This window comes from Scylla paramamosain, chromosome 29, assembly GCF_035594125.1.
Source record: "Scylla paramamosain isolate STU-SP2022 chromosome 29, ASM3559412v1, whole genome shotgun sequence".
Taxonomy (NCBI): Eukaryota; Metazoa; Arthropoda; class Malacostraca; order Decapoda; family Portunidae; genus Scylla; species Scylla paramamosain.
Genome location: NC_087179.1, coordinates 18,556,880 through 18,579,379, shown reverse-complemented (window position 1 = coordinate 18,579,379; position 22,500 = coordinate 18,556,880). Strand labels below are relative to the sequence as shown.

The window sequence follows — 22,500 nt, the reverse complement described above, 5'->3', positions numbered from 1 at the left end:
CAAAATAGTGTAATAGAAAAATATAAAACTAACGTCAATTAAGTATTAATAACAACATAAAAAAGGAATAGTTAATTAATAATATAAAATAATGAGTGAATTTATCTAGTATTATCTATTTTATCATTAATTACCTTTGTAAATGCTGTAATTAATCTCTCTCTCTCTCTCTCTCTCTCTCTCTCTCTCTCTCTCTCTCTCTCTCTCTCTCTCTCTCTCTCTCTCTCTCTCTCAGATCGAGGTCAGAGGTCAGCCAGTCAGGCCAGCAACAAGAGCGCCTATTCAACAGAACAACAATGAAAGATCAGTCAGGTCACGTTTCCCATATAAGGCCAAATTTTGGGGTTATTAAAAGCTGACCTTGTAACTTAACCCGTGTGCGTGTGTGTGTGTGTGTGTGTGTGTTGGATGACTGCACTTTCTCTTCATTGTGTTTATGTATGTGTGTGTGTACGTGTGTGTGTATGGTCTTCGAAGGTCAGACAGGGATTGTATTAACACATACGCACAAACACACACTACGTTCTTTCTTTCATGCCTTTATAAGTACTTGAAAAATACACACGCAAACACACACACTAGAATACGTAAAATTTATGAAAACACGCTTTTTGTCTTCATCACTTTGGTGTGAAGGAGAAGAGAAGGAGAAGGAGAAGGAGAAGGGAGGAGAGAAAGAGAAGGAGGAAGAGGAAGAATGAGATAAGAGTATAGGAAGGTTAGTCAAATATTTGGATCTTTGAGGACGATTAGAGAAAGGAGGAAGGGTCAGGGGCTCTCTCTCTCTCTCTCTCTCTCTCTCTCTCTCTCTCTCTCTCTCTCTCTCTCTCTCTCTCTCTCTCTCTCTCTTATCTACCTATCTATATCCCGCAGATCATCTCATATCCCTTTAAAACCCCGATATTTAAATCCCAAAACAGCTGAAAACCAAAACGATCCCAAAGAGACACGTAAAGTATAGACGCCACCAAAACATCCCCGGAGAACAGAAGCAAGACGCCGGAATTTGAGTATAATGAATCCAGAACTCTTTAAGAGAAGAAACATTTAAATCCCCAAGAGCCGATCATTTAAATCCCAAAACAGCTGTGAGAGAGGGCAAAGCGGCTCCAAAAAGACATTTAAACTATAGACGCCACCAAAACACCTTCCGGCAATAGGATCGAGTTGCTGAAGATTGAGTGTAAAGGATTCATAACTCTTTAATTAAAACCAAAAAAACAGCTGTGAGAGAAATTAAACCGACCCCAAAAAAGACATTTAAACTATAAACGACACCAAAACACGCGTGCGTAAACAGACTCGAGTTATTGGAACCTAAGTATAAAGAATCAGAGACTACTAAATAAGGTACCGCATTCTACGCATATATTTGGTTTCGTCGTCTATATCTACCGCGCTTTCGTCCTCCCTTCCCTTCCCCTCTCGTCACTCCCACATGCTAAAAATAAAAGCTCTTACACCGGGTGACGTTTGTGGGCGGCGTGAGAAGCTTCTAGCGAGCGACCTACTGAGTTATTAATACTCCCCCCACACGAGGCCACCAGATATCTTGCCCCAGAGCAACTGAGGAAGCGAGAGAAGAGAGATACAAGGAAGTGAGGAGAAACTGTGAGTCATAACGAGTGGTTTACTTGTTGGATTGTTAGACTTGTGGAGCGTGTAAGTGGAACACGTGCGTGGGTATGAGGGTGGATGAAGCACGTGTATGGTGGATTTATGGTGGTGGATCAGGTGTGTGTATGTGGAAGGGAGGTGGAAGTGTCTGATAATTTTCGGTTACTAGCATTGAGGATATTTATAAGGTGATATTATTCGTTTTTTGTGGATTTATGTGTGTGTTTGAGTACTTGATGGCCGGTTTATGGATTTATTTATTCGTTTATTATTTTTATTGCATTTAGTTTTTAATTATGTGTTTATATTTTATCTTGTATATATTTTTTAGGGAGAAAAGCTCCCCATTCAACGAAATTTTGTCCATCATGTGTCTTTTTCCCCTTTTCCTTTCATTTTCTCTCCGTTTTATTGTAGAGAGAGAGAGAGAGAGAGAGAGAGAGAGAGAGAGAGAGAGAGAGAGAGATATTAAACCCTTTATCACATGTTTTACACTCACACTAGAAGGTGGGAATCTAAAAATGTTTGGTTTTATTGAGTTTTAAATGATTTACAAGAGAGAGAGAGAGAGAGAGAGAGAGAGAGAGAGAGAGAGAGAGAGAGTCATATATTTAACTCATACTCAAGCTTAAATCCTTAAGAACATCATACACATGGCAATCCTTAAGAAATAAACAGCACACACATATATACGACACTACATGACCTCAAATGTTAATACAAAAAAAGGTAGAATGGTGGTTTGTATTACATATGTAACTTAATAACATATCCCTACCACCACCACCACCACAACCTACTAATGTACCACAGAACAATGAGCATAGAAAGTACTGTAGGCATGATGGTCAAGAGGGAAGTCCTATGTAAATGAGCCTTAATTGCAGGAATGTAGTGAAACGGTGGAGGTGTAGAAGTCTGGTTGGTCAGTCACTCAGTCAGTTAGGCAGCTAGTTATTCAGTCAGTCAGTTAATCAGTTAGTCAGTTATCCAGTCTTTTAGTAAACCAGCCAGTCAGTCAGTCTATTAGTCAGTTATCCAGTCTATTAGTAAGCCAGTCAGTCAGTCAGTCAGTCAGTCAGTCAGTTAATCAGTCAGTCAGTTAATCAGTCAGTCAGTCAGTCAGTCAGTCAGTCAGTCAGTCAGTCAGTCATCCATTCACTCATTCACTCACTCAGAAACAGCATGGCAGGGAATTCCATTATTGCATCACATCCTTTTCATAAACAATAAGAATTTCATGTCACTTTATATATAGTGAAAGAGGCAGCCTTGAATAGAGGAGGGGATACAGGTAGGTGTGTTTTATAAAGGGACTGTCACATGTAGGGCTGATGGCTTCTTGCAGCTTCCCTTGTATTATGTGTTGAATATTTCTTTGTCTTATTTTAGCTCCTTTGAAGAGGATGTAGTGGAAGTTATTGGTCTTTTCAAGGGTGTTTCCATGTTCCCAGTGATAATTTAAGAAAGATTCTGCATCGTCAGTGTGAAAAACACTCATGAGAATCTTTCTAATCATCTCTGTGGCATTTGAAAACAGCCTGGATAAGAGAACAAAGAATACAAACATTGATTCTCATTCTTTTATAATAGGGATGTGTTTGTATATTTCAATGAAGGATTAGAGCATACATAGATTAAATTCTATACCATTTAGAAAAAAAAAAAAATAGAGAACAGATCGAAAACTACAATATGACCTCTGATTCACACATCGTCTATCTTCCAGAGTATTTCATCACATCACCAAGGGAAGAGGAACCATGGGGGGGCAGGGCAAGGCAGAGGCCACACCCCAGGAGCTGAAGGAGCAGGGGAACCAGGCGTACAAGGAGGGTGACTGGGACAAGGCTCTCGAAAAATACACACAGGTAAAAAGAGAGAGAGAGAAGAAAAAATACTCTTGTCACAAAATACAATCATATAGAATAGAATTATGATTATTTTTTTATGGGAAATAAAAAATAACCTCCCTCTCCCTCTCCCTTTCTCTCCCTCACAGGCTATCCAGATCAGCACAGAGGAGAGAGACAAGGCAGTGCTGTACAAGAATCGTGCTGCTGTACATCTCAAGTGTGAGGACTTCGACAAGACTGTGAAGGACTGCACTCAATGTAAGCCCTTGAGAGAGAGAGAGAGAGAGAGAGAGAGAGAGAGAGAGAGAGAGAGAGAGAGAGAGAGAGAGAGAGAGAGAGAGAGAGAGAGAGAGAGAGAGTGAGTTCCCGGACCAATACTAATCTCATAACACAATATTCTTTACTCATTTCTGAATGTAACCCAGAGAGAGAGAGAGAGAGAGAGAGAGAGAGAGAGAGAGAGAGAGAGAGAGAGAGAGAGAGAGAGAGAGAGAGAGAGAGAGAGAGAGAGACTACAATCCATTAACCCATTCACTATTATGGCCATCCCTCATGAACCTAAAAAAACCAGTTGGCCAGTCAGTCAACCAATTAGTCAGCCAGCCAGCCAGTCAGTCAGTCACCAAGCCAATTAGTTAGTCAGTCGTTCCCCAGCCATTCCCTCAGTCAGTCATCCATTCAACCACCCCCTCTCCTATCACCCCAGGCCTGGAGCTCACCCCTAAAGACCCTAAGGCACTGTTCCGCCGCGCCCAGGCCTACGAGTCACTAGAGCAGTTTGAGAAGGCCTATGCTGACATCAGGGCTGTGCAGGCGTTGGACCCAAAGAACAAGGAAGTGCAGACTATGTTGGAACGAGTACATAAAGTGGTGCAGGATTTGGTAAGTGTGTATGTGTGGTAGTGGTGGTAGTAGTAGTAGTAGTAGTAGTAGTAGTAGTAGTAGCTTGCTGAGATTTTATCATATTTCTATAAGGTCTGTTTTTTCTAGTAGTAGTAGTAGTAGTAGTAGTAGTAGTAGTAGTAGTAGTGTATACATTTGTGTGTGTGTTTGATTGAATTTATTTACTTTATTTCAGTTTATTTCATATGCATCAAATATATACTAATATAAATAATGCCAACTCTTACAAGGATACCCCACAAAATTTACCTATCCTAATCAACCCCCATACCAACTCACTACAGTACAAAACAAACCCACAGAACACCCATCCACCAGCCACCACCTCCAGAACTCAACCCAAGACTTCATCCCTTAACTAACCCACCACCTCTTCCTGCAGATTGAGGCAAAGACCAAGACATCAGGCAAGGTGCAGCAGCTGTTTGAGATCCTGTTCGACCCCAGCCATGAGAAGGACAAGCGGGAGACGTGTGCGAACAACCTAGTGGCTTTGGCAAGGGAGAGAGCCGGTGAGGGATGGATCTGAGTGTGAGGACTCAGGCTTGTGAGTTGGATGGCTTGTGTGAGATTGAGAAAGAGACAGGGAGGTGGGTCAGGGTGTGAGGACTGAGGCTTGTGGGTTTAGTGGCTTGTGTGGGATTGAGAGAGACAGGGAAGATTGGAGAAAGAGAAGAGCTGGTGAGAGATGCTTCAGAGGCTTGGAGGGACTTAGAGAGAGAGGAAAGGAAAGAAACAGACGCTTTTTAAAATCATCATACATTATTTCTGGCACTAAGAATTGTCGTACATCACAATAAAAGGCTTAATACTGACACCAATAACGCTAATACTAATACAGATGCTGACTTCCCACAGGTGCTGAGTTGCTGCTGAGTCAGGGAGTGATAGGACGCATCATTCAGCTGCTCAAGACAGAGAGGAACCTTGAAATCAGAGTGGCGTGTGCAAGAACCTTCTCTGAATTCTGCCGTGACACTGCCAGGGTGAGACTTGGAGGAGAACAAGGACAAGGAGGAGGAAGAAAGATGTTGTACAGTTAGGAATGAGAAGAATAGGATAGATGGATGAATAGATGTTTTAGATAAAGAGAGATAAGGTACGGTGGGGAGAAGGAAGAGGAGAGGTGATGTATGGGACAGGAATGAGAAGAATAGGAGAATAGGTTGATGTTTTAGATAAGGAGATAAGATGCTATGAGGAAGAAGGAGGAGGAAGAGAGGTATTGTGGGGATTGGAAGAAGAGGAGGAGGAGGAGAAGGAAGAGAATTGTACTGTGGAGATAGGAAGAAGAAGAGGAGGAGGAGAAGTGTTGTGGGGATAAGAAGAGCAGGAAACACCACCACTATCTTATTTCTACCACCAAAATACATCACCACTAACTCATTCCCCCATCAAAACACCACAAACTAATTTCTCTCCCCACCACCACCACTACTAACTTCTTTCTCTCCCCCGGCAGGCCAAGAGGATGCTAACAGAGGTGGGGATTCCTTGGTTCCTCGAGCTAATGAACAGCCCGGATAAGGAGCTGGTTAATGCTACACAATACACTCTACAGGTCATCCTCAACAGTCTCACCGGGATGGATATCAAGCTGGAGAAGAAACCGGATAAACATATGCTTGCTGGTGTGTTTGTGTGTCTCTGTGTATCTGTGTGAGTGGGAGCAATGTGTGGGTGTGTTGGGAAGATGTGTGTGTGTGTGTTGTCATGATTCTGTGGATGATGCTGTTGTTTTTAAGGGTGTTTTCATGATTCCAGTAATGGTTTATTAGGTTCTAGTTGAAGTTACTGTTGTTTTCTAGTGTTTTATTAATGAATTTAGTGATAGCTTAGCTGTGTGTGTGTTATTATGAGTTTTCATGAGATTTAACTTGCTGTAGTGGGGATAATTGTTAGTTTAATTATAATTTCACTGTGTGTGTGTGTGTGTGTGTGTGTGTCAGACTATGTGTTATTGGGGTTCTCATGATCCTAGTGATAATTCAACAAGTACTCTACATCATTAGTGAGAAAAGACACCCATGAGAACCCAATTAATCATCTGTACCCTTTGAAAACATAATTTTTGAGAATCCAGAGCATTTCAAAACACAGGTCCTTCTATCTCCTGCTATAATGACCCTACATCTGCTGTGGTCTCAGGACTGGAGTAGGTGCAGGAGGGGGAGGGGGAATATTCTCATTATGAAGGACAGGAGGAAACTAGTATATGTGTTGAGGCCTTGCTGTGGGTGTGTGTAACCTCCTAGAGTGTAGCAGGGTGATCCATGAGGGGCTGATGGGACTGAGAGTGTGAATGGTGTGTGGGTGAGGGTGTGGTACCTTGTCTGGGCTGCCCTGTGTGGAATTGGCAGCTTGGTATAGAGAGAGACAATGATCCTATGTTTGTTGCAGAGAACCAGAAGGAGGTGGACAGTCTGATGGCCACAATGGTGAGCATGATGACACAGCGCACCATGTCTGGCCTCTGTCGGGATGCCATTATAGAACTAGTGCTCAAGAACCTGGCCTGGGACCGCCTCGATTGGGGAGACAAGTTCATCAGGATGGGAGGTGAGGTGCTATTGGAAGTTTATTTATTTATTTATCTATTTATTTATTTATTGTGAGGTTATCAAGATGGAGGTGAGAGAATTAAAAGTTTGTCTATTTATTTACTTACTTATGACAGGTTTATCAAGATGAGAGGTGAGACATTACTGCAAATTTATCTGTTTACTTATTTATTTATCTATATATATTTTTTTCTACTTCAACTTTTTAACCTTATATAAGATTCTGTTCCCTCACCTCACCTTACTTCACCTTACATCCCTCACCTCACTTCCTCACATTCTCATATCCTCTTCCCTCACCCAACCAACCACATAGTCACCTTACCTCACCTCACCTCACCTAATCTGACGTAACCTCACCTAATCTCTCCTCAGGTGTTGAGAAATTACTGGATATTGCCTCAGAACTTCCTGAATTCAGTTTTGAGAGCTGCATTGAAGTGACAGAGAACACACGCATGACCACCTCCATCTGTCTGTCACGCATGTATGAAACCCAGTGTGACGACAAGGCCCGTGCCGCCCTCAGGGAACGCATCGATGAGTATGTGAGGTAAGGTGTTGATGGGGTGGTGTGTGGGTGTGTTGGTGAGTGGATGGGTGTTTGGGGGTATTGGTGGGTGAGTTCATGGGTGTTTGGGTGTGTTGGTGAGTAAGCTCATGGGTGTTTGGGTGTGTTGGTGAGTAAGTTTGTGGGTGTTTGGGTGTATTAGTGAGTAAGACGTTGGTGTAGTGATGTTCGGGTGTATTGGTGAGGCAAACCATTGATAGGAGACAGAAGAACACACAAACAAGAACCAGACAACACCACCACCACAACAACAGCACACCCCCTCTTACCTCCTCTCCTTTCACCAGACTCCGGCTCCTAACTCCTGACCGGGAGCACCAGGTTCGAGTGGTGGTGGTGGTGACGACACTGCTGCTGGGGCCCCTCGACCTGGGCAACCATCTCATCGCCAAGGAGGGCATGTTGGAGATGATGCTGGTCATGGCTGGCACTGATGATATCCTGCAGCAGAAGGTACATACAAGGTCATGAGAGGTCAGAGGTCGTGAGGTCAGAAAAGGTTATAGGAGCTGGTGTGTGTTTCTGATGACTTTATAGGAAGGGATTGGGTTAGATAGGTCAAGAAATGGTGGTGTGGTAAGAGATGGGTGAGGAAATGATTAAATAAGGATAATTAGTGAAGGAATTAGGGTTTAATCTCCTAATCTTACTACTACACTCATCCTCCCCATTATCTAACACCTCCCCCTCCTCCTCTTCCTCCTTTTATTCTTCATCTTATCATCCTCCTGCTCCTTCTTTTATTCAACTAATACCTTCTTTTCCTCCTTTTTCTGTTTATCCTTATTTTTCTGTTACTCCTCCTTCAATCCTTCATCCTCTTCTCTTTTCTGTCATCCTCCTCCTCTTCATTGTCCTTCTTTTCTCTTTATCTCCTTATCTTCCTGTTACTTGTATTTCTTTTATTCTTTATCCCCTTCTCTTCTCTCTATCCTTAGCTCCTTGTCTTCCTGTCATCCTTTTCTCTTCACTTCCTTGTTTTCCTTTTACTACTCTTTCTATTCAACTAATTACACCTTCTTCTATTTTCTGCTTATCTCCTTATCTTCCCATTACTCCTGTTCATCTCCTAATCTTCCCATTCTCAACTAACGCCTCCTTCTTCTGCAGGTGGCATGTGAGGCACTCATCGCTGCCGCCTCCAAGAAGGACAAGTGCCGCTCCATCACCACACAGGGCACCGACATCCTGAAGAAGCTGTACCAGAGTAAGGAAGACTCCATCAAGGTCCGTGCTCTAGTGGGTCTCTGCAAACTTGGCTCTGTCGGCGGCACTGATGCTTCCATGCGGCCGTTCGGTGAGGGTGCTGCCCTCAAGCTGGCCGAGGCATGTCGCAGGTGGGTGCCGCTAAAGTTGTGGCTCTGTGCGGTGTTTTGTTTAGGGGACAGGGTGGTGAGGAGATTTCTGGTCAGTTGCTGGTTAAAGAAATTAATTGTTTCTGTGTCCTTAGACTGTCCACTGATCCATACAAATCCATAACTCCGCAGAACTTAAAGAGTCGGTGAGTCAGTGGATCGGTGAGTCAGTGAGTAAACAGGTACCTTCCCAACAGGTTCCTGGTCAACCCCTCAAAGGACAAGGACATGAGGAGGTGGGCATGTGAGGGGCTGTCCTTCCTCACACTGGATGCTGAGGTGAAGGAGAAGCTGATTGCTGACACAGATGCCCTGCACTCCATGATTGAGCTGGCCAAGGTGAGACACACAGACAGACAGACAAGAAAGATCAAGACAATGAAAGGCAGAGAGAAGAGACTAACACACACACACACACACACACACACACTTATCTATGTCATTTAGAATTTGAGATATTTGATTAAGTTCTTTTACTTGTTTCCTTTTTCATCATATCAATTGAAGCTCACTTAAACACACCCACAGCAATAGATCAGTGAAATATTTAGACAAAGTGTACATTTGTGTGTGTGTATGTGTGTGTGTGTGTGTGTTAAGACAGCATACCCTAGCATTCTAAACCTCTAAACGTGTACACTCATCCACACTCCCATATAAGAAGTACTGATGTATGGAGCAGTCTGGATAAGGAGATACAAGTACTAAATGCAAGAAGTGTACATGGATTCAAGGCTAAATTGAATATTAAAAGATATGGAGATGGGACAACACAAGCATAGTTTTCCAGGTAAATACAACTAGCTAAACACACACTCACTGACTCACTGACTCCCTTGCTCCTCAGTCAGGTGACATGAACTGCCTGTACGGTGTAGTGGCAACCTTCGTCAACCTGTGCAACGCGTATGACAAGCAGGAGGTGATCCCGGAGATGGTGGAGCTGGCTAAGTTTGCCAAGCAGCATGTCCCGGAGGAGCACGAGATGGACGACCAGGATTTTGTCGACAACCGCATCACTGTTTTGGCGCAGCAAGGGGCCAGCTGGGCTCTCGCAGTCCTCAGCAAGACAGAAAGCCACAACTCCAAGGAACTTATTGCTAGGTGAGTGTTTGGGGGTGTCTGGTGCATCTGTGCTTTTAGTCAGGATAAAGGAATTTATCGGCAGGTTTGTTTTGGGAATGTGTCTGTGTTTCTAGCCAAAGACTGTACTGTGGAATGTAAATCAGTTTGTATTCAGCACCTGTCCTGATCCTTCTAAACCAGTTGCTCTTCCAGTACTTCTTGTGATCCTCCTTTCCTTCCTGCAGACTGTGCCAAGAGGAGCTAAACTATTATGATACCGCCACCACCACCTCTAACCCTCATCCTTCTCTTCCTGCAGGCTGTGCAAAGGGGATCTAAGCAATTATGATACCCCCACCACCTCTTGTAACACTCCTCCTCCTGCAGGCTGTACAAAGGGCTCTAAATTATTATAATACCCCCACCACCTCCTCTAACTTTCCTGCTCCTCCTCCTGCAGGCTGTACAATGCGATATGCTCCATACAAGACAACCGTGGCCTGGTGGTGCAGCAGGGCGGTGTCAAGGCTTTGCTGGGCCTGGCGGCGGAGGGCACAACGAAGGGCAAGGTGACAGCAGCCCAAGCCCTCGCCCGCATTGCTATCACCATCAACCCTGAAGTGTCTTTCCCGGGACAAAGAGTAAGTGTGGGTCTGTTCTGCAGGTTTTATGCATAGGATTGGCAAATACACACAAACACCACATAGACTCCCATTAATTCCTCACTCGCTCTTCCCTCGGCAGGCGTATGAGGTGGTGCGTCCCCTGCTGAAGCTGCTTGACCCAGACTGCTCTGGCATTGAGAACTTTGAGGCTCTGATGGGCCTGACAAACATTGCTGGCATGTCTGAGTCAGCTCGTAAGCGTATCATCAAGGAGAAGGGCCTGCCTCTCATTGAGCACTACATGTTTGAGCACCACGACCTGATCAGGAGGGCAGCCATCCAGGTGAGAGAGAGAAGAGTGTAAGCAAGAGAGAGAATAACCACCCAGATTTTCCCCTTCTCCCTCATAAGTTAGATGTAATGTTAATATTGTTTGCTATTAAAGTAGATGAATGCAATGACTCAATACACACTAAGTCCCTTCCTTCCGCAGTGCATGGCCAACATGTGCGCCTCACAGGACATCATCAAGATCCTGGAGGGCAAGAATGACAAGTTCAAGTACCTGACCCTATGTGCATCGGACGAGGATGAGGAGATTGTGAAGGCGGCGGCCGGGGCAATGTGCATGGTGATGGCAGAGTCCCCCGTGTGTCTCAAGAAGGTGTTTGAAGTGAGTATGCTGGTCTTCTTATGACATTTTTTTGTTGTCCGAGTCCCACATGTTAAGGTGTTTGGAGTGAGTCTTGTTGTTCACTCCATGTACAGTTTTAAAGAGGCTAATTTTTGTGTGTGTACCTCTGTGGGTGCTTGTGAGTAGTGGAGAATGCCTGAATACATTACTCGTAGTGGACAGTGTTGCTCAAGAAGGCATTTAATGTTATTTTCTTTAGGGACTGGCACCTTCAGTGGGTCTTCTTATAGCCTTTTCTCGTCACCTTAGATCAGGGCTAAGAAATAAATTAATAAAAGGCAGACAGACAGACAGACAAACAAGCTTAATTTTTCTTCCCTTCTTGTCTTAATTCAACAACCTCCTTTTCCTACATTGTATAACTATTTTCTGTAGTATCTCAATTAATCTTTTTTTGCTGCCTTGCATAACCTCACTTCTTGCAGCACCACAGGTCAGTCAGTATCTCATCCCCTCTCTTCCCCACACAGGTGAAGGACTGGAGTGAGATCCTTCAGTTCCTGTTGTCCAGTAGCAACAAGGACATCCAGTACCGTGGCACCGTCATCGTGTACCTGCTGGTGTGCCATGACAAGGAGTGTGCCGAGCGGGTCATTGACACTCATTGCAAGGTAATTCAGTCTAGATAAAGTGGAAGTTATGAATGTGGCTCATTGGTGGATGTACGTAGCTATGTTTTATACAGGTACCGCCACAGGTATGGCTGATGGCTTCTTGCAGCTTTCATTTGTTGTTTCTTATTCCTCATTATGAAGGGGCAGGGACAAACCAGTATATGTTGTCTGGCTTTGTTGTGGAAGTATGTGGCTAGCTGTGCTATGCCTAAGCTCCTGAGGTGCAGTAGGGTGGTGGATGAGACTGTCACTTTCCACCAGGGGCTGACAGAGCTAAGAGCGTGAGTGAAGTGTGTGTGAGTGAGTGATGCTTTGTCTCAGCCACCCCATATGGGATTGCTGTCCTGGTATATACATAGATAGACAGATTGATTGATTCCTTCTCTCCTTACAGACCGCCTTGCAAGCTATTTCCAAGATCGACAACCCAGACCTGGTGCTGCCCAAGGCGAGGGAGTACGCCCACAACACACTCAAAGCCTGTGCCAACCAGTGGAAGCTCATCAAGGACCCTGACGCTGAGGATGACTGATCAACACACAAAGTAGGCAATGTCACATACTTGGCCCACTCACTGAGGCCAGGATGAGGAGCAAGTTGTGAGGTCTAGTGATGAGAGGATGTGTAAATGTGCCAACCAGTGGAGGCCTATCAAGGACCCTGACAACGAGGATGAGAGATAAACACACAATGACCATGATATCACCTGGGCTATAACTTATGAACCAGATGTACGGAAGTGAGAAAAACAGTGGTAGTGATGATTTTAGCATTACATCACTATCATTTCATTCTCTCTAAGTGAAGTGAAATTAATATTACCAGCATCACTCAATCAAGTGCTTCTTATTTAAACTTAAAAAAATGGTGTTTGTGTTTGGTTAATGTACATATGTTCATGTTAGCATCATTAAACTGGAAAATAGTGATACAAACCAGTACATTAAAAGATATAGATAGTGACATGTGGTAGTATTAAAGATGGTGTACATACTTCTGTGAATCAACATTTCAGTGCCTTGCGTGGAGTGTAAGCTGGGCCTGTCTTCCTAAACACTTTGCTCTCTTATCAGGACTAGATTCAAAGGCCACAGAGATGATCAGTCAGGTGGTAAGGGTGGTTTTTCTATTGGCAGTGTAAAAAAATGCTCTTGAAAATCCCGGGTAACTTCCACTACAGCTTGTATGTAAGAGATAGGAATACAGTGTTCTTAGTGATATGATTTTTTGTACTTAATAATTGTTGTTTTGAATGATGTGATTCTTGTTGACGTTTGTAAAAAAATATAACCTACAATTGTTACACGACTTTTATTTTGTTCTTTCTCTCGTGTTGGGAATATTTGAATTTCATGACTGGTTAGTTAATGAGGGAGAGAATACTTTTTTTTCTCAACACCAACTGGCTTGCCACACCCTTATCACCACTACAAATACCACACCAATGCACCTCAATATTACACCCTCATCATCGTCACAACCTTGACACTGCACCCAATACCACCACCACTACTACTACTGCCACTCAGCCTACTAACAGACAAAACACAAACCACTCACTGAGGAGGCACAGAGGAAGAACCAGGAAAGCCTTGGCATTCATACACACTTGCTACCCTCTGCTCTTTATTCAGCTGACGACCAACAGAGACGCAGAATCCAGGTGAGTGAGAACAGTACAAAACTGATGTTGACGTACACTTTTATTTACTAGTTTTTCTTATCAGTTTATTTCGCAGGGACAATGGGGGCACTGACGATAGCCTGCATGGACTCCTTCACCAGCGCCAGGTTTGTCTTCCAGCCGCTGAGTGTGTCGTGCAGCGCCTGCCACTGACTTCTGCCAAATGTTCGGTGCACTCTGGATGTGACGAACACTTTCCTTAGGTTCTGGTCCATGCGCGCACTCACCAGCTTGGTCTTGAGGGCTGCCAGGGAGGAGAGGGAGAGAGAAGGGGATGGGTAAGAAAGGAGAGAGAAAAGAGTGATTATAGAAGTAGGAAAGGAATGTGCTCTCACTAACTTGGTCTTGATCACTGACAAGGAGAGGGAGGGAGACACAGAAAGATTTTTGGATGGAATGATGCTTGAAGAAAGAAGAAGGTAAGTGAGAGAGGAGTGATAAAAATATATGTCTGAGAGAAAGAGAGAGAGAGAGAAAGCAAAAAGATAAAGGAATGATACAACACACATACACAAGTACACACAGTCACTTACCCTCAATGATAAATCCCTCCACCTGCTCGGCACCAAGCTGGAGCTCATGCATCAGCAAGTCAAAGGACATCTCAGACTGACTCTCGGCCATCTGTATGAAGGTGAGCAGTCGCATCTTCCTCACATTTGCCTCGTGGTCCAGGCCTGGCAGGAAAGACGGAATGTTAGCAACTCAACATCTCTATACCAGACCAGCAATCCCACACAGGGCAGCCAAGACAAAGCACCACACACTCATACACCTCTTAGTCCTATTGGTTCCTGGTGGAAGGGGACAGTCTTGTGGATAACCCTCCTACACCACAGGAGCTTAGGCACTGAACACTGGCCACACACTTCCACAGCAAGGCCTAACAATATACACTGGTTCATCACTCCCCTTCATATTGAGACTGTTCCTTATCTTCCTCTTATTCCAATCCTCACACCACAGAAGATGTAGGCTACTAGATAAACATATATTTTGAATCCTTGTTCTCACTCCCATCAGGACTTCCTTCAAAGGCCACAGAGATGATTGCTAAAGTTCTAAATGTTTTTTTCTTTAGTTGTGAAGAATACTTGCTAAACTCTCGAGGGAAGAATAAAAACCTAAAAACACTTTATTCTCTTTTCAGGACAATGTTCAAGGGTCAGAGATGATAAAATAATGTTTCAAAAGGTAGTTTCTTATTTTCCTCACTGGAAACACGAAAGCATCTTGAAAGAGAGAGAGAGAGAGAGAGAGAGAGAGAGAGAGAGAGAGAGAGAGAGAGAGAGAGAGAGAGAGAGAGAGAGAGAGAGAGAGAGAGAGAGAGAGAGAGAGAGAGAGAGAGAGAGAGAGAGAGAGAGAGAGAGAGAGAGAGAGAGAGAGAGAGAGAGAGAGAGAGAGAGAGAGAGAGAGGAGAATTTGAATAACGGACAACCAAGCACACACCTATGGATGAGATGAACTCCTTGTGGTTGTTATAGAAGTGGATGTAACCCGGCAGCTTCTCTGACACAAAGATGGTCAGCAAGTCATGGATCAACTCCCCCTCCAGAAACTTGACAGGCTGCAAAGAACAATGCATCTATCAATCTGTAGTAGTAGTAGTAGTAGTAGTAGTAGTAGTAGTAGTAGTAGTAGTAGTAGTAGTAGTAGTAGTAGTAGTAGTAGTAGTAGTAGTAGTAGTAGTAGCTGATTAAGTCATCATAATTTTACCACTGAAACTTATAAATTTGAGAACCACAAAAAAAAAAACGAGAAACTGATCTGAAGGTGGAATAAACTGAGGAAAAGCGTAATAGTAGAAGTACCAGCATTACCTTTAGAGTAAGGAGATGGTCCATGATGTAGGTGGTGGGGTCAGCCAGGGAGGCAATGATGCAACGGTGAGCATCCTCGCGAGCTTGGGATGCGTTCTCAGTGGTGTACGTTCCCAGAAGCTCTATCATCACCTTGCTGGCCTCCTCACTGGGTTAAAAGAAGTGATATTACAATTAAGAAAGGAGGATGATGTGGTGTGAAGTGGAGGACCTGGGAAGAAAGAGAGAGAGAGAATCTTACTTGACTCCTCACTTCCTCACCTTAGTTTGTTTGCAAGGAGTGTCTGGTGGAGGAGGCGGAGGAGCTGCTGCAGCTGTTCAGTGGAGGGTGGCGGCTGGGCAGTGTTAAGGGTGGAGCGCATCTTCTCCACGGACTGGTACACGGCCTGCACCTGCCCGATCTGCCCCGACACCTGGACCATTGTGTAGTAAACATGGTACCGCACCCCAAGGTTCTCCGGCAAAGCGTGGAATAGCAGGTTGAGTCTGTGGGAGGGAGTGGGATGAAGCAGATTACACTTTCTAGCGCAATCACTGTTCTAGCCACACTTCTAAGTCCTGTCACTCTTATGGTCATCCACTGTTACCATTCTAAGCACTAATGAGAAGAGGAAGCAGGTTGAGTCTTTAAGAAACAGACAGTGGGATAGATGAAGCAGGTGTTATATTGATAGTTTTCATTTTTTCACTCTTATTAACATTCATCTACTGTTACCATTTAAAACACTGTAAAGGAGAGACCAAGTCATGTCCGTAAAAGGTAACGAGATAAAACAGGTCTGACATTCAAAACTCTTAACCCTGTCACTGATCTAGCCATCCATTAGCATTCAAAGTAATGCGAAGGAGATGCCTGCATGGGTACACAGAGATGAGAGGGTTCCTTACACCCTAAGACACACGTGGCCCAGTCTGTTGGAGGGCGCCTTGGCCAGCTTCTCACAAAACGCCAGGATCAGGCTCTCTGTCTTCTCTCCTACTGGAACCTGAGGATGACACAGGAAAGTTTAGTTCACCAGGTTAAACTTACATTCCAGCCAACATATGTCAGGAGTCTAACTTGTGAGGAAACAATTCAAATGAAAAAGAAAATCCAGGAAATTCACAAAAATAGAGCAAAAATTAAAAGAAAAGAGATTTAAGAAAGTGTAAGGAATTATAAAAGAGAAAAAAGGGAAGAAAATACGTAACAGAAAAGGGACGAAGGAAGATAACATAACAGCAACTAAGAGGGTAAAGAAGGAATGAAGGAACAAAGGAAGGAGATAACAAGAGCAAGAAGGAAGGTAAGGAAGGAGTGAAGGGACAAAGAAAGATAACAAAATAGCAAGAAGGAAAAAAGGAATGAAAGAACGAAAGAGGATTACGTAATAGGAAATAGGAAAGGAAAGGAAAGGAAAGAAAGAAGGAAGGAAGGCACCAGGACCATTCCTGCCACCTAACCATCCCTGTGGTCCTTGAGAACAGAGCTAAGGACAGACTAAGGCATCATAAATAAGAGCACAGTATGGCACCACGCAACACAGGCACTTGTCTCGCCCTTACCACGATGAGCACAGACACGATCGAGTTGAGCAGGGCCTCCACCTCTGCCTCGGTCGCCTCAGAGGAGAACGCTGTGTCGCAAACCCCAATGATCTTGTGCAGGTCGTCCTCCAGCCCCTTGGGACTCCGCTCCATGGAGATCTCCGCACCCACCTCCTTCAGGTAGGCACGCAGCTCCTCCACCTGCCAAGAGTGACTTGTTACACACCTGGACTACTTCAAATTGGTGACTATTTAATTCTTTGCTCTTTCGTACTCTTCTCCATTACTATTCACTCTTTGATCACCTCCAATCTTTAAACCAGGTAGAAATCGGAAAATCTATTCTTTATCTTCCCCCTTCATTCTCGTATATGTTGATGAAAATTTCCTGCACTAATTCTGGGCAAAAATATGGCTTTTCAAATCATGATCAACACAATGAAGGGACCAGCTGTAAAATTAAAGAACTGCATTACTGTGAAACCAACCTAACTTAACCTAACCAAGCCCATGGATAAAAAATGATGTTATTTCAATACTGGGTGACACTTGAACACAACACCTGGTCTATGGACGTATGTGGGTTAATAGTCTATCACCTCACCTGCCAGACTCTATTGTAAAGGTGGCTGGTCATCAATAGCAGCTTCGATTGTTAAAATGAGTGTGTGCACGTATGTGTGAAAGAAATACGAAAGAAAATATATATAAAAAAAAAATAGAAATAAGAAGTAATGGAGGAAGGAACCCCCAACACACCCTAACACGCCCACAGTCACCCTAACACACCCAGAGTCACCCTAACACACCCAGAGTCATCCTAACACACCCAGATTCAACCTAACCTAATCACGAGTGCTTCCCCCTTTACTGACACACCATACACTCACCCTTCTCTGCCTCCTGTGCTGCTCCCCGCCTCTTCCACACACCCTCACCCTGGCCACACACACTCTCGGCACACCCTCGCCTTAAACTTACCTGCGCATTCACGTCAATCTCTAAAAATGTGTACACGCTCATTTTGCTGCCGCCGTGTTGTGGCAAGGCTCCGACCCGGTGAGGATAACCTATCTTGTATTTTTATCTCTTAGTTTATGCTATTTGTTTATTTTTTGTGATTTTTATTATTATTTTAATTGTTTTTTATATTTTTTGGTAAGTATGAGGTATTTTAAGATGTTTATCTGGTTAGAAAAGTTGTGGTGAAAATAATACATTTCTCTCTCTCTCTCTCTCTCTCTCTCTCTCTCTCTCTCTCTCTCTCTCTCTCTCTCTCTCTCTCTCTCTCTCTCTCTCTCTCTCTCATTTATGTAAATATAAGTGATAAGTTAATCCACCAACGATTAGAAGGGATGGAAGGTTAAGTGGAAAAAGACGTCCTGGGTCAATCATTTTTGTGATTTTTTTTTTTTTTATGTAGGAAGGACACTGGCCAAGGGCAACAAAAATCTAATAAAAAAAATGCCCATTGAAATGCTAGTCCCATAAAAGGGTCAAAGCAGTGGTCAAAAATTGATGAATAAATGTCTTGAAACCTCCCTCTTGAAGGAATTCAAGTCATAGGAAGGTGGAAATACAGAAGCAGGCAGGGAGTTCCAGAGTTTACCAGAGAAAGGAATGAATGATTGAGAATACTGGTTAACTCTTGCGTTAGAGAGGTGGACAGAATAGGGGTGAAAGAAAGAAGAAAGTCTTGTGCAGCGAGGCCGCGGAAGGAGGGGAGGCATGCAGTTAGCAAGATCAGAAGAGCAGTTAGCATGAAAATAGCAGTAGAAGACAGTTAGATATGCAACATTGCGGCGGTGAGAGAGAGGCTGAAGACAGTCAGTTAGAGGAGAGGAGTTGATGAGACGAAAAGCTTTTGATTCCACCCTGTCTAGAAGAGCAGTATGAGTGGAACGCCTCCAGACATGTGAAGCATACTCCATACATGGACGGATAAGGCCCTTGTACAGAGTTAGCAGCTGGGGGGGGGTGAGAAAAACTGGCGGAGACGTCTCAGAACACCTAACTTCATAGAGGCTGTTTTAGCTAGAGATGAGATGTGAAGTTTCCAGTTCAGATTAAAAACATAATTCAGATTATGTGTGTTATTAGGTGCTTGTAGTTTTGTGTGGAGGAAGACAGTTGTCTTTAGAGGGCAGGCTGTGACTGCCCCCCTTGTGTTGCGAGACACAAAGGGAAACGTTCAGTGAGGTCACAGCTGGGTTTAATGATAAGTTTAATTCATTGGTCTCTCTCTCTCTCTCTCTCTCTCTCTCTCTCTCTCTCTCTCTCTCTCTCTCTCTCTCTCTCTCTCTCTCTCTCTCTGTCTGTCTGTCTGTCTTACCCATACGTCTGTCTACTTCCTTTCTATTTAATAATTTTTCTACTTCTTTTCTTTTTTATTATTATTATTATCCACTAGTTTATCTACCTCCCTCTCTTAAGATCGGTCCTCCTCGGCGCCAGAGGGAAGCACCACCAATGTCTTATTAATCATTACACTGTGACTCGCCGCGGCCGCCTGAGTCGCGGACCGCTCTCTGCGCTCACAAGCCGCACTCTCAATTCAGCCAGTCAGTCGCGCATCACTGGTGGTCGGGGTGAGATACGTACTCCCGCACCACTCACTGCCCCACTCACTCGCCGCCCAGAGTTGCTGCCCCACCTGTCTTCCTGCGCTCCCGGGACGTGAAAATGCACATCACGTCCCTTTGTGTGGCCGTGGCCTTCACCTTGGGCCTGGTTCATGCTGGTAAGGAGTGCGCTATGAAGACTGTCGGACTCAGTTTAGTAGTTTAGGCGGTCTTGTTAGGGTGGGGTACGCATATGAATGATGTAGTTTACTTGGGGTGAAATACAAGTTTGTTAGGGTGACTGGAAGCCTGTTAGGGTGATGTACAGGCTTGTTAGTGTGATTACAAGCCTGTTACGTGAGATACAGGGTTGTTAGGGTGATTGTAGGCTTTTTAGGGCGAGAAACAGGCTCGTTAAGGTGATTATAGACGTCATGGTAAGATATAAGGTTGGATCCAGGTATATGAAGATGATTAATTGGTAATTCCTTATTGGTTATTACTAACCTCATTTCAGTCATAGTCTCTCTCTCTCTCTCTCTCTCTCTCTCTCTCTCTCTCTCTCTCTCTCTCTCTCTCTCTCTCTCTCTCTACGTATCTTCACCAAACTTATGTCGTGTTTGTCAATTTTCTCACGATCGTTTTGTCTCATTTTATTCCAGTGTTCCTTCCTCTTGTGATTTATTCATTTTTTTTACATAATGACTGTGGATTTCATTGAGGATGGGAGGGGGAGACACAGAGAGAGAGGTGAGAAGACGGAATACGGAGAAGACGAGGAGAATAAGAGGTGACGGAGGAAAGGGAGAGAGGGATGACAGAAAGGGACAGGAAGAGAAGGAAAGGTGGAATGGGAGGAAGGGAAGGAATATGGTGAAGGTGGAGGAAGAGATGTAAAGGAGGAAAGGAAGGAAGATAACGGGTGACAAGTGATATAAAGGAAGGTAAGGGAGAAGGTAAAGATGGAAGAAGAGATATATATAAGAGAGGAGAAGGAGGAGGAGGAGGAGGTAGGAAAATGAAGGGATGACAGGTAATGTAGGAAGGGAAGGAAGAGGAGAGAAGTGAAGGGGAGAGGGTGAAGAGAGAAAAAAAGGTTATTTGTGCTGTATCACGTTCTTGGGTGGGAGGAGAGAGGAGGAAGAGGAGGAGGGGAGGAGGAGGAGGAAGAGGAGGAGGAGGAAGAGAGAGAGAGAGAGAGAGAGAGAGAGAGAGAGAGAGAGAGAGAGAGAGAGAGAGAGAGAGAGAGAGAGAGAGAGAGAGAGAGAGAGAGAAATCCTTGACATTGGAAAATTCAACTGTTAACACGTACGAATCTCTCTCTCTCTCTCTCTCTCTCTCTCTCTCTCTCTCTCTCTCTCTCTCTCTCTCTCTCTCTCTCTCTCTCTCTCTCGCCTACACCCTCTCTACTACGGAAGTTGTACCTGCTCATCCCACTTGCTCCTCCCTTAACAGGCCATCCTCTCCCCACCTGTTGCTGACTGGTTGTGCTGTCTGACCCGTACAGGATGACAAGCAAACACACAGACAGGCATACAGGCAGACAGAGATAGACAGATAGACAGGCAGATGGATAGATAGATAGGCTTGGGTAGACAGATACAGACTAATAGACTGATATGTAGATAGACTATGTTCGTGCGCCACACACACACACACACACACACACGTACACACATGGACAGAATAAAGAAAATGTTAAGTAAATGCAGGAGATTGTCTGTCCATAAAAAAAAAGAAAAGAAATAACAAAAATAGAAGTAGCAAATAGAAATAATGTTCTTTTTATTATCATGACTCAGTGAAGCATGATTATTTTTTTCTTTTTCGTTTGTTTTGATAAGGTAATGGTGGTGGTGGCGTCGGTGGTGGTGGTGGTGGCGGCAAGGAGGAAGGACAGATATACATGCAGTCCCACAGACAAGCCATATATATAAAGTGAAGGCCGGTGAGGCGTGGCATTATGTTAACGTGAAGCTGGAAAAAAAAAAACGAGAGAACGAGAGAGAGAGAGAGAGAGAGAGAGAGAGAGAGAGAGAGAGAGAGAGAGAGAGAGAGAGAGAGAGAGTTACGTTTGTATTGCATAAGCCAAGACATGATTTTTGTGTTCGTTCATTTTTCTCTTTATTTATTTTCCTTGGAGGTTTTAAAAAGGAAGTTAGGTTACGTATTATAGTGAAAAAAAAAATAAGTGAATGAATAAAGAAAAACATTACGAGTGTTCATTGAGAAGAGAGAGAGTGAGAGAGAGAGAGAGAGAGAGAGAGAGAGAGAGAGAGAGAGAGAGAGGACCGTAAGAGTAAGGAGGAGAAAGGGAGTGACTGACGCAGGAGTAAAGGCTGGCTAGAATGTAGGAGTGCTGGAATTGAATAAAAATGAAAGTAATGGTTGAGCTGCGTGAGGGAGTGACGAGTTAACAGGAACTCCAGGGCTGGTTGGGCTGTGGCTGGAATGAAATTTGCGCGTGGAAATAATAGTTGGGTGGGCTGCGCGAAGGAGTGGCGAGGTTACAGTGATGAGTATAGGTGGACTGGCATAGGCTGTAGAAGGTCTAGAGCGAAATATAGATGGGTAGATAGAGAAATAGGTAGATAGATATGTCGTTTATTGGCCACAGTCATTTTACACACTATAATGAATTAAACTAGAACCTTAAAGTTATACATGACAGTCCCAGTACGTATTATACGCAGATATATATACATCTCTTTTTTCCCATAAATAACATACCGTGTCTTGATGTCAACTCACACAAATCGAATAATTATTGGAAATCTTATCACACACACATACACAGAAAAAAAAATGTTATATGCTTTTAAAATTTCATGAATAATTTCACTTACATACCCTTACATCCCTTACATATAGTGAAATTTGCAGTACTGTGAGAAATATCACTATCAAACAGTAGAGGTAATGGTTTAGTGGGCTGCGTGAAGAAGTGGCGCTGTTACAGGAATGAGAAGTGGGTGTAGTGAGGCTGGGAGAGGCTGTAGTTGGGATGAGGCTATCAGAGGTAGTACACGTGCACGGAAGCAGAGTGACGTGACGCAAGCAGAATGTA

The 22,500-nt window shown here is 43.9% G+C and overlaps 3 protein-coding genes across 3 annotated transcripts in view; 2 read left to right on the top strand and 1 right to left on the bottom strand.

The window, feature by feature from the left end:
- Positions 1–1,459: 1,459 nt before the first annotated feature.
- On the top strand, positions 1,460–13,142 carry LOC135115533 (protein unc-45 homolog B-like). The gene is made up of 18 exons (XM_064032401.1): positions 1,460–1,611; positions 3,347–3,488; positions 3,620–3,731; positions 4,180–4,355; positions 4,759–4,888; positions 5,235–5,362; positions 5,839–6,007; positions 6,777–6,935; positions 7,313–7,490; positions 7,796–7,961; positions 8,619–8,845; positions 9,061–9,202; positions 9,711–9,967; positions 10,389–10,569; positions 10,673–10,876; positions 11,027–11,206; positions 11,698–11,838; positions 12,236–13,142. Exons 2-18 carry the CDS (start codon positions 3,381–3,383, stop codon positions 12,371–12,373), a joined length of 2,796 nt encoding a protein of 931 aa, XP_063888471.1. The 5' UTR covers positions 1,460–1,611; positions 3,347–3,380; the 3' UTR covers positions 12,374–13,142.
- A 312-nt stretch (positions 13,143–13,454) lies between these two features.
- On the bottom strand, positions 13,455–17,940 carry LOC135115534 (eukaryotic translation initiation factor 3 subunit M-like). The gene is made up of 8 exons (XM_064032402.1): positions 17,854–17,940; positions 16,891–17,073; positions 16,234–16,331; positions 15,607–15,831; positions 15,346–15,493; positions 14,975–15,092; positions 14,059–14,202; positions 13,455–13,769 (listed from the first exon to the last, which is right to left on the bottom strand). The coding sequence occupies exons 1-8, from the start codon at positions 17,893–17,895 to the stop codon at positions 13,570–13,572; spliced, it is 1,158 nt and encodes a 385-aa protein (XP_063888472.1). The 5' UTR covers positions 17,896–17,940; the 3' UTR covers positions 13,455–13,569.
- A 1,475-nt stretch (positions 17,941–19,415) lies between these two features.
- LOC135115530 (transferrin-like) overlaps positions 19,416–22,500 on the top strand; it is a 17,353-nt gene continuing 14,268 nt past the window's right edge. Inside the window, exon 1 of the mRNA XM_064032394.1 lies at positions 19,416–19,612. Within this exon, the coding sequence (XP_063888464.1) occupies positions 19,555–19,612 (58 nt within the window). The 5' untranslated portion in view covers positions 19,416–19,554. The remainder of the gene's footprint in view (positions 19,613–22,500) is intronic.